The sequence below is a fragment of the Styela clava genome, chromosome 6 (genome assembly GCF_964204865.1).
Source record: "Styela clava chromosome 6, kaStyClav1.hap1.2, whole genome shotgun sequence".
In the NCBI taxonomy this organism is placed as follows: Eukaryota; Metazoa; Chordata; class Ascidiacea; order Stolidobranchia; family Styelidae; genus Styela; species Styela clava.
In genome coordinates, this window is record NC_135255.1 from 6,163,362 (window position 1) to 6,179,707 (window position 16,346).

General features: G+C 33.6%; 3 protein-coding genes across 3 annotated transcripts; all 3 read right to left on the minus strand.

Moving 5' to 3' along the window:
* Positions 1–5: 5 nt before the first annotated feature.
* LOC120331227 (BOS complex subunit TMEM147-like) lies at positions 6–3,014 on the minus strand. Its single transcript, XM_039398303.2, has one exon. The coding sequence runs from the start codon at positions 2,576–2,578 to the stop codon at positions 1,811–1,813; it is 768 nt and encodes a 255-aa protein (XP_039254237.2). The 5' UTR covers positions 2,579–3,014; the 3' UTR covers positions 6–1,810.
* LOC120331219 (polyhomeotic-like protein 3) lies at positions 2,526–4,944 on the minus strand. The gene has a single exon (XM_039398294.2). The coding sequence runs from the start codon at positions 4,936–4,938 to the stop codon at positions 4,132–4,134; it is 807 nt and encodes a 268-aa protein (XP_039254228.2). The 5' UTR covers positions 4,939–4,944; the 3' UTR covers positions 2,526–4,131.
* A 36-nt stretch (positions 4,945–4,980) lies between these two features.
* LOC120331238 (actin-related protein 2/3 complex subunit 4) lies at positions 4,981–8,227 on the minus strand. The gene has a single exon (XM_039398315.2). The coding sequence runs from the start codon at positions 8,089–8,091 to the stop codon at positions 7,585–7,587; it is 507 nt and encodes a 168-aa protein (XP_039254249.1). The 5' UTR covers positions 8,092–8,227; the 3' UTR covers positions 4,981–7,584.
* Between the last annotated feature and the right edge of the window lie 8,119 nt (positions 8,228–16,346).

Genomic DNA, 16,346 nt, shown 5'->3' on the forward strand with positions numbered 1-16,346 from the left:
ATAAGTCTAAATTAGAAATTAATGACACATTATTGCAAAGGAGTTTTTTTTTTATCAAGGTCTAATTTTGAAAGATGTCATTCATGACTGCACTCGTATCAGAGAAAGTTGACATAAATTAACGAATAACAGCAATTTTTAGGAATACTACTTATACTTGCACAATTTTCAACAGAAAAAACAATCGATAGGGGTGGGCATTATAAATAAGTTTCAATCAAGTTGAACAACAAGTTAATGCACAAAATTAAAGAATTTCTACTAGGACTATTTGAACACAGATGTCTTGTGTCAAAAGAATGATCAGCACAATAATGAATTAATTGATGTTGTCAGCTGGGAAATGACAGGATTTTTACATAGGAAAAATGAGGCCAATGATTTAGATTTCCAGCAATTGTAGCATTAGATACCAATCTGAGGCAAATTATATCGAATATGAGAAAGTTTATTTGATGATATAAAATATCTATTCAATTGATTTGAATATTATCAAGTTTAGTAACATTCAAAACGCTCACTCATAATAACATACTGAATCTGAAATTGAGCATGCTGCTTATTTTGTATGAAACTGCCAAATACAAACCCTCTTTTATTCTCAATCCAAGTCAGAGAGCCATGAAAATTCTGCATAAATCACAACCTTGCACCAGCATGAGCTTATAAAATTCAAAACCCTAAGAAGATATTTTTTATTGTACATAACGTATATGCTTGTTTTACCGCCCGATCTTGATTAAGGACCTGTTTGAATAGCCGCCCGCCCGTGTGAACAGAACATAAAAATAAATAAGGGCCAGTGCTTGAATACCCGCCCGATGTAAAAGCTGATTTTTCAGTGGTAGAGAACAATAGGAAATAAGAAGCGCTTTTGTCACAACGCTGTGGAATTTTAAGCGCTGGTAGATAACACTCACGCCTTCGCGTCCAATTACATAACAGATAGCATTGATTATGTAACACCGTGGTTCTCAAACTGGGCGCCGCGACGCCCAAGTGCGTCGTTTCAATATTAATAGGGCGTCGCAAAACTTTTTTTCTTTTGTGGATTTGTACCCGCGGTGCGTAGAAAAAGTTAAAATTTTCGTTTAAATCATACTTGAGAACTGGAAATGACAATATATTAATTATTGTAACGATCGATCTTGTTTATTTTTATATATTTTTGTGTATAATTTTACTTTAAAAATAACAAGCGCCCGTGCTTGAATAAAGGCCAGTTTGAATGAGGGCCCGGTTAGTGAGTTTGGTTAAAAAAATATATGCCCGGGCTACAAAACCTAGCAAATACGGTACCCTAATTAAATTTAAACATAAATCTATATCTTACAAATGTTGTGGAACTCAATACCCAAACTGAATTTTGATGTGTATTGTGTATCATGGAAAAGAATTATCAAAATAATCATACAGACATACACATACCACAGATGACAATTATTAAAATACCCCTGGATTTGAAAAATTAAGAAAAAAACGCAAAGAACCACAATTAGGAAATAGAAATTATGCTCAATAATTACAATAAAAGTCCAGGATTCAATGTCTTTCAAATTGAATTGACGACATTGAAAGGGACAACTTGAAAATAATTGTTATCAGTTGAGATTGTCGAAAACTTATTTTGCTGCAAAATGACTCTGTTATTGGTAAAAACACAAACCAATCATAAACCTCAATATACAGCACATTTCTAATACTCGTTCATCTTCATTAATAATAGTATTTTCCTTAATAATTTTGCCTTCAAATGTCTTCCTCGACCTCCAAACACATCTTTGATTTGACTTCAATTCATGAAAATATATCATGAAGACTCCTTCGCAAGACCTTCATATAGTTGTAATGATAGTGTAGCAATCACGGACGTAAATACAGCTCTCAACAACAGTGAAACCCATGGTGAAAAACCTGCTGCAATAGAAATAACTTCAACAATAAAATTCCGGAACACAGACATGGTGAGAAGAGCTGTGACAACAGGTACAAGGTTCTTGTTTAGGTCCGTACGTAAATATGCCCATACAAGGGCCGAAACTGCCATAACATGAACGAGAGTGATGTTAGCATCGAGTGACATTCTCATGAATTTCCAATCAAATTCTAAGCCTCTCGCTCCGACCCAGAAAGGAATTAGATTGGTGAAAACGACTTCTGCACCTGACCATCCCATTCCAGCGATTAGTACTTTCAATTCGGGTTTTCCAATGGTTCGATTGATGATGAAATAAATTCCGACAAGATCAATAAAATCAACGAGAGTTTTTAAAAATTCTGCCATCACATTAAAATCGCTTCCCGTATTTTCCATAGTAGGAAAGAACGTAGCAAGTAACATCATTTTTCCAAGTTGAGTCACCATATAAATAAATCCAGCGAAAACGACACGGCTTAGAGCATTATACTCTGATAAAATAGACGTCTTATAGGCAACAACGTATGGTGCATAAGCCAGAGCCATACAATTGAGAAAGTGAACGAAAGTCATGTTCAATTTGAGCTTTGCTGAAACCTGTAAATAATCTAGAAAGAAAGAAAAAAACAGAATTGCTTGAAATGAAATAGATGACAACATAATGTAAATAAATAAAGTTTGGACGCAGTAGCCATCATCTCTACTACGAAAATCGGAATCACATTACAAAATATATCTCAATAAAAATGAAATCATGAAAAATAGGTATATTGAAATAAGTATTGAAGGTGTATATTTCTAGGTGATGTGTTAACAAACGAAAGCCAAATCACTATCTCACTCCAAAAACGAAACTATTTGGCAGTGATGGAATGTCTTCAAGTAGCAGACTTGCCATACAATTCATGTGAAAGACGGACGGTTGGTGCCTGATGAAAAAAAAATGATGTGAATACATTTCAAATTTATTCACTTATAATCATATATTTTGATTTACACACATTTCAAAGAGAACATAGTAAATTCTTCTCAACTCTCAGCACCAAAAAGCGAAAAATAAAAAAATGAATATAGGAACGAAACATTGTGATCTCCATAAGATATTCGAATTATTAGGTAGCAAAAATATTCTATTTTATTTGAATTGATAAAATAGTTGAATATGATGAAAGTGATCTGATTATGGTATATATATATATATATATATATATATATATACGAGTCCAACCGTCATTACTTAAATATACCAAATACCTTCCATAGCAATGACAATTGACAATGACGATTGAATCAATATCAAATTAAATAGGTTCATCACATATAGAGTCAGAGAATAGAAGAAACCTTTAGAAGCAAATAAGCTAAGTGAACATGATTCTCATAAATAAACCGACAATCAAAAAAAATCAAAATGATTGTACAAAATTAGTACCAAGGTTCTGTGACGTTTTTTAAAAAAATCCTTTCCAAAAAATAGTAATAAAATAAATAAATAAATGCACTCATACTCATTTTAGCATTCTGAATTACGGTAATCACAATCACAACTCATTGATTGTACAATTAGCAAGGTCTGGACATATTCAAGTACATCATGTGACTCATGTCATCTTTTTTAGTCTTGTGAAGAAATACGCATTTTTATGAGAATAGTTCAGTTTATAGGTTTATATGTTATGTGGTACAGCATAACGTTTTTCCAAATCTGAATGAGTTTTCTGAATATCATGCCTGTCGGGCTGTAACATCTTATGCCTGAACCAGGAATTAATTTTATCAACTCCGAAATATATGAACGGATTTAAATCAAAGTAGAATTTCAAGTTTCTTTGGCATTTTTAATAGAAGTATAAGAATATTGGATCAGAAAATCAAAAATTACAATTCTGATATCAAATCCCATAAGTGTTTGCTAGGGTAGATAATCACAAAGACATATCACCAAAAAAAAAATATAGTAGTATTATGAGAAATACAATGCTTTGCAAATTGCAATAAACAAAAAGAACAGCTAACACATATGAGCAGGAAAAGTAAATAGAGAAAGCTTAAGCGGCATTTTTACAACATATTTTTAACTGCACAAAAATGTACGGTCATCTATAATTCAAACAAGAGCAATGTATGGACTTGAGACAATTACGAATGATGGCATCTGAATCCATGACCATAGTTAGACCAAAATCTACGACTATAAATAAATTTACATTAAGTCATTCTTGCAACTTATTAATATGCGAACACAATTTCAACGCAGGTCCCAGTTTTATATTCAAACTTCCGATTAAATGATCTTCTTTAATCAAAAGCAGAGCAGAACCATCAATTTCTTGATTTCTAAAATCTTTTGCAAAACTCTCTGAATCTGGCAAAGACGAAATGTAATCACAAACATTATCTACTGTCCACTTGCTCGGACTAAGAGTGACCATTTGACCATCCTCATCTTTCACGTGTGGTAAGTAGGGAATAACGGGGGAAAGAGGTGGAGTGCTAAAACGATGATTTTTTTGTCTCGGTATTTCAATGGATTCCTCATTAGAATCTTTATCAATTTTATTTGCCTTGGTTCGAAATCTTCTCGCAACAGCAATATTATAACGACGACAACAAAGTAGAGTACAAAAACGAGACGAGCGATGACCTTTTCCACGTTTACCGCAATATTCGCATCTATGTACTGTATCTAACAATGCTTCATTCGTTTCCTCAGGTAAAATAGACTTTCTATCTAGCTTGCGTTCTTCTTCACGATCTTTAGCGATAAGTTCCTGCTGTTTCCTCCAGATATCTTGGAGTTGTTGTTTTGTGAGTAAAGAACCCGTGTCTAATGTAAATGGAGTGTCTGCTTCTTCAATAACAAAACCATCGATGAAATGATATAACACATTTGTATCTTTTTTCTTTCTGTTACGTCCATCAACTAATATTGAAGTTTTTCTGTTATTTTCTATATCTCCATTCGTAAAATTTGATTCATCAATGTCCATAAGTTGGTTTTCATACTCTATTCCTTTCATATTTCAATTTTGCTTCTTTTATTGGAATACTAATTAGCAGACTCTGATTAATATAAAAAAACATAAATGCACATTGGTTAATTAGAAATATTGTCCAACAAATATCAAATTGAAACTACCCAATATCACTTATAAATGCTACTACTATACGTTTACAAATGGAAATTACAACCAAACCAATACACAATTTTAAATATATTATTCAACAAATAATAATTTTCACCTCCCAAAAGCATAGCTGATCATTGTTAGTTGAAAGATCATAATCATAAAGCAAAAAAAAATGCAGCCCTTCTTGTATTTGTCAAGTTACTAATATGCTCGAGAAACAGATTGTTGTCACTTGAGGATTATATTCGGCCAAGCCATGTAAATATAATCGCTAATGGTGTGTCATAAGTAAAATAGACCCAGGCTGGTTACACAATCCATCATTAAACAATTTGCTTTGTTGATAATTTGCATTACAGATAAATTTTGAAAATGCACAATTTTAAAGTTGCCACAAAAAATTTACAATGAAAAACGACATTGTTCAATCATCAATGAATTAATCAGCTAGTTTCAATGAAAAAAGAAATAAGAGCAAGAACGATTGTTTATCACATAATTAATGAATACAGTATATCATGGAATAATATCATTATTACCATTTAATAGTAGAATATGAATTTGATATCCAATAATAAATTTCCCAACTTTTTTCCAACTAATTGAATTTAATATAACAGCAAAACAAGATTTTGAATGTAACTATTGTAATGCAGTCATAGATGTTACATGGGTGATGTTTCCCTAATCAACATGGAAAACAGGGGTTTTAGTACCTGAAAAAATTGCGATAAATTCGAAACATTTACTAAAATTGATTACATCAGCTTGCTTAAAGTTAATGGCATCTGAGAAAGATGTTTTTCAAAGATCCATCAATGACATAAAAAAAAAGACGATTTCCTAAAATTTTGTAATTTTTCTGTAAAATCCAATTTTATGTCAATTTTTACAACAAATAGAAATTATTCGAATGATTACCTATCTATATTGAAAATTCCAAAAATATACCTTCTAGTACATTAAGTTTGATATCAGTTATGTAACATCCAAAAATGATAGCATAATATGTTACTATGGTAACGATTCCTACCCTGAAAATACTGGCCACAAAAGTTAACATAACTATATTTGGTCCTAATATTTAACAACAGGATCCTAAGGCAGTGCCTTGAAACAAACAAAGGGGGAACATAATAGAGCTGAAATCTAAAAATTAAGTCAGTCAGAATCTCAATTGGAAAATATATTTAAAGTTTTTGTTTCCACAATCAATTCATTTCGCCAAAACTCTGTGCAGTATATATGGATGAATGCTGGCATTAGAGGTCAGGGCTACCGTTGTGAAAAATTCAATGAGGTGGCCTGGTCAGATGAGAACAAATTACCATATATCCTCGCATATAAGCCGAGTTCAAAACTAAAAAAAAAGTTGTCAAACTAAGGTGTCGGCTTATAAGCGCATAACTCTGATCGCACTTGAACTAAATGACATTTCATAAATAAATACCGCAAACTTAAACTGAACGATATTATCATTAGCAACACCAGGCTAACAATAAAACCGCGATAGATACTAAATAACATTTAGAAGCTATTTAATAGGCTGGAAATGCAAAAACTTCCCGTTATTCTCGGTCACTGTCAATGGAAACAATTATTTATCACACAATTTGCTGTGGTCGCCCAGATATGTTAAATATTCTATAATAATTGTAAAATACTTTCAATCAAACGTCCACGACGTGTTATAAGTACTGCAAGTCGGCGCTGATATAAATCCTTTCATGTCGGCAGTAATTTAGTCGCGTCACAATGGGCTGTCTTCGATTACGATAAAACATAAAATATAATAATCGAAAAATGTTTTTAATTAAAACGTGGACAGGGGCGCTAGAATGTGTGTGCGATATTCAATATTAATATAAACACAAAACGATACTAGAAGGTAGCGAATACCGATATTTGAATATTATTAAATTCGAATTGAACATCATTGACTGTTATACGTGCATACGGTGTGTTACGATTTGTAGGGTCAGCTTATATGAGAATTTTTATAAATTCACTATTTTAAAGCGGTTTTTGTGGGGTCGGCTCATATGCGGGGATATAGAACATGGGAGCCAACCAGACAAGATAATAAAATAAGCAGCTGGTTATTTCAATTATAACAATAAGCATCAATTAGATATTCTGCATATAGTAATAAAAATAACCTATCCACTCTTAAGATCGTTGATATATATAGTTAGACATGGGAGAATCAAGCATTAATATACCAAGCATATGAATTTTATTTAAAGAGAAAACTGAAATTTTTTGTTATCAAGTTTTACCTTTATTTGGCTTCATCAAATTTAATCAGTGATTCAAATCATTGAAATCGGAGAAAAAATATCATTCTCGTAAAATTGATATTGACTAAACACTTTGGATATTATGGACTATATCATAATTATTATACTGGATAAATATAATGATAAATTTAAAACATCTTTCATAGAGAAAAAACCTTCGTTTCAAGGCATTTTCCAGTTCATTCATTGTAGATGCAAAGAGTACTTGAAATTCTAGTTCTACAGCATCTTATATTCAAAACTTCTTTAAAAATTCTTCAGCACAGATTCTGGCACGTGCGTTGACAGCTAATTTCATTTCGCTTATTTCTTTGTCAATTTCTTCCATAAAGTGAATGACGAAATCAACCAATTTATGCTTGTACATTTTCTCTGTGTGAAAATTAGTAATCAAGAAACTAATGTCGTACCCAGCGACTGGTTTTCTACGTAGAACATCGAAACTTTCAGCTCTCATCATCATAAACCTTGTGAATTTGCTACAAAGAATTTGTTCCAATTCGTCAGCTTGTTTTATGGCGATGCTGACGCGGATTGAATTGATTGAAGCTTCTATCATGACTTTTTCTTTTTCGTTCCTCGCAATGACCAACGGCGTCATCAACAATTCTTTACTGCTACGAACTTCGACTTCTGGTTTATTATGCCTTTCCACGACTTGAGAATTGAAATTCTGGAGACACGTAGCAGCTGTTAAAGTAGACTTTACAGCATTCAGGTATGGTTTGAGAGTTGTCGACATCTTTTTTTTTCTTATTAATAATAGAAAACTGCACTAAATTTGTAACAATATTCTAATATTAGATTGTCAACAATCTGTAATGAAACGTAGAGGTTTACTAGAACAATTGAACGAAGACGAGCATGTTGTAATATTTTAGGAATCAAATTGAAAAATAAATGCAATACATTGTACAAGGGTATGAACATACAAAATTGTGACTAAAAAATCACCAAAAAACACAACGAAACTGTTATTATCAGACTTCTTTGAATGCTTGAAATATAGACTCATATCAAAAAACAGACAGAAATGGAAAATTAAGTTCAAAGACAGAAAAGAAACCTTAATTTTAGCGTAATTTATGATCTACAATAACAGTGTGGGTATAAAAATAGTGTGACATCCCCACCATAGACTTACAATTTTATCAGTGAGAATATTTCCCTGTTAAATCTGTCATGTCAATATACCATATTTTTATTACTAATAAAGAATTTGATATGGTTCTACACAAAGTTTGTCAAATCTAAGTACAGTTTCCAAACAAAAATATTTAAACGAAATATTGAAAAAATTAAAGTAACACAAAACTAATATACTATTGTCGACTATCATACTCTATTTGTTCCATGATATAAAACTACAAAGGCAGACAACACACTGACAACATAAAACATGTGATGCAAATGTAATGATTCAACTAATGAAATTAGTTCAGATATAGGTATCAAAAGAAACTATTGCCTGGCAAACAGAAACAAAGCTATGGCAAAACAAGCAGACAATAAGTATAAAATTTCAGTCAAAAAAATTTAATATTTGAAAAAAATTTTCAACCTTGAGAATGAATGCCATATAAATCTTCAAGTCAATCATTTCTAGGCGGTGGTGGCTATCAAATCAGCAATAAATAAGCAGAAGCTGACATTGAGATATTATTTACTGATTCCAAACTTGGCAGTGGAATTATAATAACAGGCAGAGCTAATCCATTCTGGCAATAATATTAGAAAAAAAGAATAACATCGTAAACAAAATTTGTGAATCTATTGTCATACATGATACAAAAAAAATTCGAAAATTAAAAAAATCTTTCATTAAAATAACGAAGTAGACGTAAAACTACATAAATTTGGCTAAACAGATTCGATAACAAGTTCGTGCTCCATTATTTCTCTCCATGGAAGTTGTTCTTCTATGTTGAATTCATCTTGTTGAGACCTAATGGGCTTTCTCGGGGCTCTTTTTGGCTTAGATAATGGTTGATCTTCTTGAAAATAATAGCCATCTTCCTTATTATTTTCATTTTTTTCCTCAGGAATATCTTCAAATAAATGAATTTCTGATAATTCTGCAACTTCTATATTGTCAGTGTTTGGATTAGTTTTAATTGCTCCAGTTTTGGATGGCTTCTTACGCCAATGTGAGTCTGTGACGTCTAAAATTCCATTCCATTCTTTTGGACCATTATTGCCTTGATAAAATGGTGATACTTTTTTGCTCCTTCGTGTTCTCCGAATTTGGTGACTTATAATAGGAGAAACATCTTCTAGAACGTCAGCGACAGGATTAAGTAAGTTTTCAAAACCAAACAAATCTTCTGTGTCGCTGTCATCAGATTGTGATATGTATCGAGGCGTACTTGCAATTCTAGATTTACGTAACCCTTCTTTTGGAGTATTGACTTCCTTCACATTGCTTGAAAGCAATTCCAAATTTGGGGGCGATACGGTAGAAAAATTCTCACCCTGATCGGTTCTGGTTGATCTATGAGCAGTAGCAAGCCATGGTGCAAGTGTAGGGGTGCTCTTTGTTTGATCTGGGCTTTTGGAACTACATTGAAGCGTACCTCCGATTCTAGATTCACGTAAACTCTCTTTCGGAGTATGCATGTTGGCTTTCTTCATATTACTTAAATGGGATTCAAAAGTTTTGTCTCCAAATTTATCAAAACTTGGGGGTGATACAGTAAGAAAATCTTCCCTTTGGTTGGTTCTGGTTGATATTTGGGAAGAAGAAAGCCATGATGCGAGTGTAGGGGTGCTATTTGTTTGAACTTCGCTTTTAGTCTTGTTAATTTGTTTTGTTTGTTTATTTGAGGAATCGCTTCTCATTTTTCTAGTTTTCCCAGTGCTGGTTTTTAAGGCTGGCCTATCGGGGTAAGATAAATTCTCATGGCTCTGTGGTTTCCTCATATTTTGAGAGGTATCCTTGAAGCTTTTCGAAGGTTTATGTTCCCCTTCTAAAAGAGAAAGAATATCTTCAGCCGAGTGTTTGCGTTTAGTAATAGAATTATGGGTGTTTATACTTTTATCATATGAGCTTGAACTGGAGTTATTTAGCTTCTCCATGTTAGGGATTGGTTTTTTATGTTTCGTATATTCAACATTTTCATCGAGCACTACAGAACAGGGGCTAATAGGGGAAGATAATTCAACGTTATTTGATTTTTCAGTTGAAGATGAAAGACGAGTGTTAACTGAATTGTCAGAGGAATTCGATTTATTGTTCATTTCTGAAGAAGCACTCGTTTCATCTTTTAATTTTGAAGTTGTCTTTCTCTTCCGTTGAGTTGTATTTCCATTTGAAATAATTCTCAGATTTCTACCATGCCTTTTCTCACTCTTATCATCTTGAGTTGACTTGTGTTCCATTTCCCTCGTAGTTTTAAAATTTTTTTTATTTGTTTCATTATTATTTTTTCCATCTCTAGGTCTGCGGCGGAGTCTAGAAACAACAACACAATCCTTTGTATCATCATCTTTTCTTTCATTCTCAATATCAATTTTTTCAGGTTCTTTCACCTTCGAGTTCCTAGTTCTTCTTGAATACATCTTTCACTGCAGTGTTTTATGATCATAGATAGAGTATAGATTTCGTAATAACATCAACGTTACACTCTGATACAAAAATCAAAGATATTGGTGAGTAATTAAATACTGAAATATGGGAAAATTCAAATAAACTACTGTGCAGTACCCAAGGAGGCCGATCGGTAAGACGGTTTAATCATATGGCATACCACAACTTGATTACTGGATCACCGTGCCAGTACATATCGGATATGATATTACTTAGGTTACCGTATAAATGACCGTCCAACATAACTGGGGTCTGGTATAGTTTAGTACCACATGCACTTCTAGTTGGCCTGACTCAACAATTTTTGCATATGCCAATCCTAACCCCCACCTGACTACGTCACCGAAAAATTATGTCATTTCGACATCACATTGGCTTAATAACCCCACCACAAAGTATGCTGATGGTCGTCCAAAACGCGCAGACGATCACCCGAAATCGAGCGAGCTATTTCTCTCGTTTTTCCGTCATGACGATCACGATAGGAGAGAGATAGCCGTCGTTAGTGAGTTCGTTATCGGCGGCGCAGATGCCATTTCGGGCGATCGTAAATATACTTTGGCAAGATCTATGACGTGTTTGTGACGTCGTATTGACGTAATTTTTGGATGGCATAGTCAGGTGGAGGTTAGGAATAACATATGCAAAATTCGTTTTGATACCCCAACTGGAAGTACTTGTGGTACTAAACTATACTAGACCCCATAACTGTTTATTTGGGGTCTCATGTAGTTTCTTACCTAACATACTTCTAGTGGGCGTAACATGACAATTTTTTTACATATCAATCCTAACCCCCACCTGACCACACCATTCAAAAATTACGTCACTACGACGTCACAGTGACGTAATAGAGCGCTTCAAACTATGCGAACTGTCATCCAAGACGCGCAGACGAGAACCCGAAATCGAACAGCCATTTCTCTCGTTTTCTCGTCGCAACGATCCCGATAGGAGAGAGGTCGCTGACGTCAGCCAGTTCTTTATCGTCGGCGCCGATGCTATTTCGGGCGATCGTACGAGTATTTGACAAGCTCTATGACGTGATTGTGACGTCGTATTGACGTAATTTTTGGATGGCGTAGTCAGGTGAGGGTTAGGATTGGCATGTCAAAAAATTGTTATGCTACGCCTACTAGAAGTACGTTAGGTACGAAACTACACGAGACCCTTTATTTGTATTACCTACCACTAAGTACCGGTAACAGCCATACCGTACTGCATTATCTAGATTTTGATTTCAGATTTATAGACTACAACCATTGGCAATTTTTTAAAAATTATTTTTTATTATGCAACAGATAGGCTACCGGTACCGGTAGTGAAAAGTTTAATTAATAAATCTTTATATCCTCGCACCTATCACAGTGTTATTTATGACAATATGATCATAAGCAAAATAAACAAAACGCTTTTTTTTTTTTTTTTTTGCCAAATTCAAATCCATTGCCAAATCGGATTTATACAAATGATAGTTTTGGACTTTGGTGTATCCAAATAATCAAATATATATTTCAATATTATTGCATGAGGTCCAAATTTTATTTTATTTTTGTGATGTAATTTAGGTGATTTCATACAATGAATAGGTATACAATGAAAAGATAAGACAAATATTAAATAATTCAGACCAGATACATTTACCATTTAATTCCATATGTCTGTATGTCAGTATGTCCATGAAGTATGTTCATTTGTGCATGAAGTTGAGACATAATTTTCCCATTATCATCAGTTATAATATATAATATAAATATCAATTAACCCATCATTAGCATTTTTATTTAAAAAAAACAAAATTTTTGAAGAATTAGATAAATAATCAGAAAAACACCTATCATGCCATAGGTGATTTCTACATTTTCCATCTATGTAATCATTTTACACAAATTAGTAAATACGGTAATCTGTTACATATTGTCATGAGATGGCCAGTGGTTGCATTGGAAACTTGATATTATAGCATGATGGATTTATTTAAAACCTCATCCATGTGTTGATCTTGCATAATATCATTTCTGCTTCCACTGTCCATCAAACCCATGCACCCCAATACCTTACATTTAAAAACTGCTCTCAAATTGCATTGCATCCCATAAATACCATCATATTTTATAGAGTTTCTATATTGCCAGATTGCTGACTTGCCACAAATTCAGAAATCATCCAGATTTGTTTCCATTATGTATGATTTTCCAGTTGAGTTCTTTATACTTATTGGGTATTTGTATTTGCCAAAATTTTGTCCATGGGATAGGTTGGGTAAGATGTAGGCTAGTTTGTTTGCGACATACCGGTATATTATGATCATGAATTTGGTTATCCAATTGGTTTGATTTTAAGCGCTTATAAATATTTTTGGTTGTTAATTCTTCTGAAACCATATACCGGTAACGATCAATTTCTGTTCTTGCTGGAGATGTATTTTGATTCTGGGCGAGAATTTCTTTCCAATTTGTTGGAATGTATCGCCAAATGTTGCGTATTTCGAAGTTGCATTTTCTATTCTATGCAATTTTCCTCTCATATGATATATCTCTACCTGGTCTATATAGTAAATTTGAACGCTTTAACTGCTTGAATAACTCAAAACAAAAATTAGATTTCCGATAGGCGGGTAACATACTCAAGTTTCAACTTAAGTCGATATATGTCCAATCCCAAATAGCCTACTTGTCGTAATTCATTTGCGCAAACATTTCCAAAACCGGCGACCGTGCGCTAAAGAAACCGGCAAAGCTGGGCTGTGGCGTAGTTCCGCCATTGCAAATCTGCGCAGTTGCGCCCCATGTGGCAACTAGTGGAAAAATCGATCCATTTCCTTATGGACCTTTCCCCGAGCATCGACTTCCTTGTTTACTTCGTGACATTCGCCAATCAGCAAGATGCAAAAAGTGATGTAACAATGCCCCCTTTTCGCATCCGCTCAGACACTTTTCTCACTCAGACAGATTTTCAAGCGTGATTGTAAACATTACCTCGTTTTCGCGTTTTTGAACTCTATTCGTTAGTTTTCAGTTGTGTTTTGGGAACCTAAATAAAAATCAGATAATTCAATGATCACTCTGTCTTTCTAGGAGTTTTAATTTAATTGCAGTAATAAAAATTAGTGTAGAAATAGCTGTGATAGACTAGCCTGAAATTCTTTACCTGTACTTTTAAAAAACAGATTGTTGTATGCGATGAATCATAATGATGGTTTGAAACACATACCCCATTTTACAGACGCCAACTCGCAAAAGCACTCTTAAAATAGCCTTGACAATTTTGCAATGGTAAAGTATGGGGGAGAATTTTCCGAGGGTCAAAGGTCGGGGAAAGGTCCATATTCAACAGGGCCAAATACGGTGTGTCTTGTTCGGTCGACTACCTGGGCTTGAATATGATGGGCCGAGTTCGAACTGATGGTAACAATCATGCAGATTGTTCAGACAATTTCTTTGTAGGGTAGAGACAGGAAAGATTATCTTCCAGTCCTCCGATCATTAGACTGCATTGCAATTCAGTATAAAAGGTCAAAACTTAATATAATATTGCACCCACCCTCAATATGTACAATTGCACCCACGGAAATTTGCACCCTGAAAGTTTGCATCTACGGGCATTTGCACCACCTACATTTGAACTCACTGAAATTTTTACCCATGTACATTTGCACCCAGGGTCATTTGCTTCCGCGGGAATTTGCACCCACAGATATTTCCACCCATAGAAGTTTTCACCCATGCATTTTTGCACCTGCGTACCTTTGCACCCACAGTGATTTTCACTCGCGAATAATTGTATTTCAGAAAAGTCCGGAGTTCGTTTTCTCATTTGGTATTCTTATTCCTGTTATTAAACTGCAAACGTCCATGAGTGTAGTTTACGGGTGCAAAGATGATGGAACCGATACAATATCAATCAGCGAAGGAAAAATGTGCGGGTTGCTTAAAATATCGTCGAATCAAAAAGTACCTATTGTTATACGCACGGCAGTTAGCGGTAAAAATAGTCCACAATTTCATAAACATCACAAAATTCGCAAATTCGAGTGTTAATAGCTCATATTCTAAGGGAGTACTTATGTGAACGGCAATGTTTCATCTGAAGTTAAAGATATTTTTCTTGTTTTTTTGTTTTTTGTTCATTAGTAAAAACATCACATTATATACCCAAAATATTACAAATACAATTGCATTTAAAACAAGTGAGCTATGCTCAAATATATGGACAAGTAGCGCAACCCAATGGCAATAATTTTGATGACGTAATAGCAAAAAAAAAATTAATAGCCCTCTGGAGAAAAATTTTATCTTTAACCACTGAAAATTTCAAGGCAATTGGTCCAGTATTCGAAGAGAAAAGCGATTTTTTAAAAATGATGGAGACAAATAATAACAATGACAACATAATATTGAAACGATCGTTATGTCCACTAAACGTGTCCAAAAACGAGCACATATTGGTTTTCCACTTCTTATTATGGATTGGCAGTTTATTATGGATTATTATGGATTTACAGTCTTTTCACAGTTTATAATATTTTTTATCATATATAAAAATTGAGGCCATTCATTGCGCAGTTTACATTTGTATATTATATAAAATATCTGGCTCATAATAAAACACAATTTATACCCTGGTTTTGCCCTATCCCCAATAACATTTCTCATTTCTCTATGTGTCAAATTAAGGTTTAATGTAATCCATACTCAACGATTAGCCAAGTGTTGACTATTTCCCAAAATTGCTGCACAAATTCACAGAGATACAATAAATGTAACACAGTTTCAACATGCATATTACAAAATGTACATTTTGAACTTTGTGTTTTATTTATTCTATATAGCAGGTCATCAGTGGGCACTGCTCGCAAAGCAAATTTGACATGGAATGAACGAAGTCTGGATTCGGTGGACCAATGAAAAACGTTCTCATGCAATGTCAACCAATTATCTAAGTTCCTGCACAATTCTTTTGATCATTTTTCTATTTTCTCAGCTGGCGGCAACATTTTTACATTACATATATATCATTATCATATATATATCGAGAGGTTTTATCAATGCTCCTAATATCTTCGATCAGACTAAGATGTGGATTGACTTGTGAGGTTTTTGATAAATTAGTTTTCCATTCCTGGGGTATACATGATATAATTTTTAAATATGCTTGCATGTCATCATAAAAACTAGAAAAACAATAATGATGAAAAATATACGGAAACATTGCAATTTGCTGATTGGAATCACAAATATCTTCATCGAAACAAATATTTTTACTATTCCAATCATCCATATATGGAAGTTTTCCTTGGTAAGATATATTTTATTAAACCACAAAGGTTCTTGTAAATGACTTACATCCCTAATAATCTTTGATTTGAAAATAAACCAATAGTACAGAATATCTCTCAAACATCTGGAATA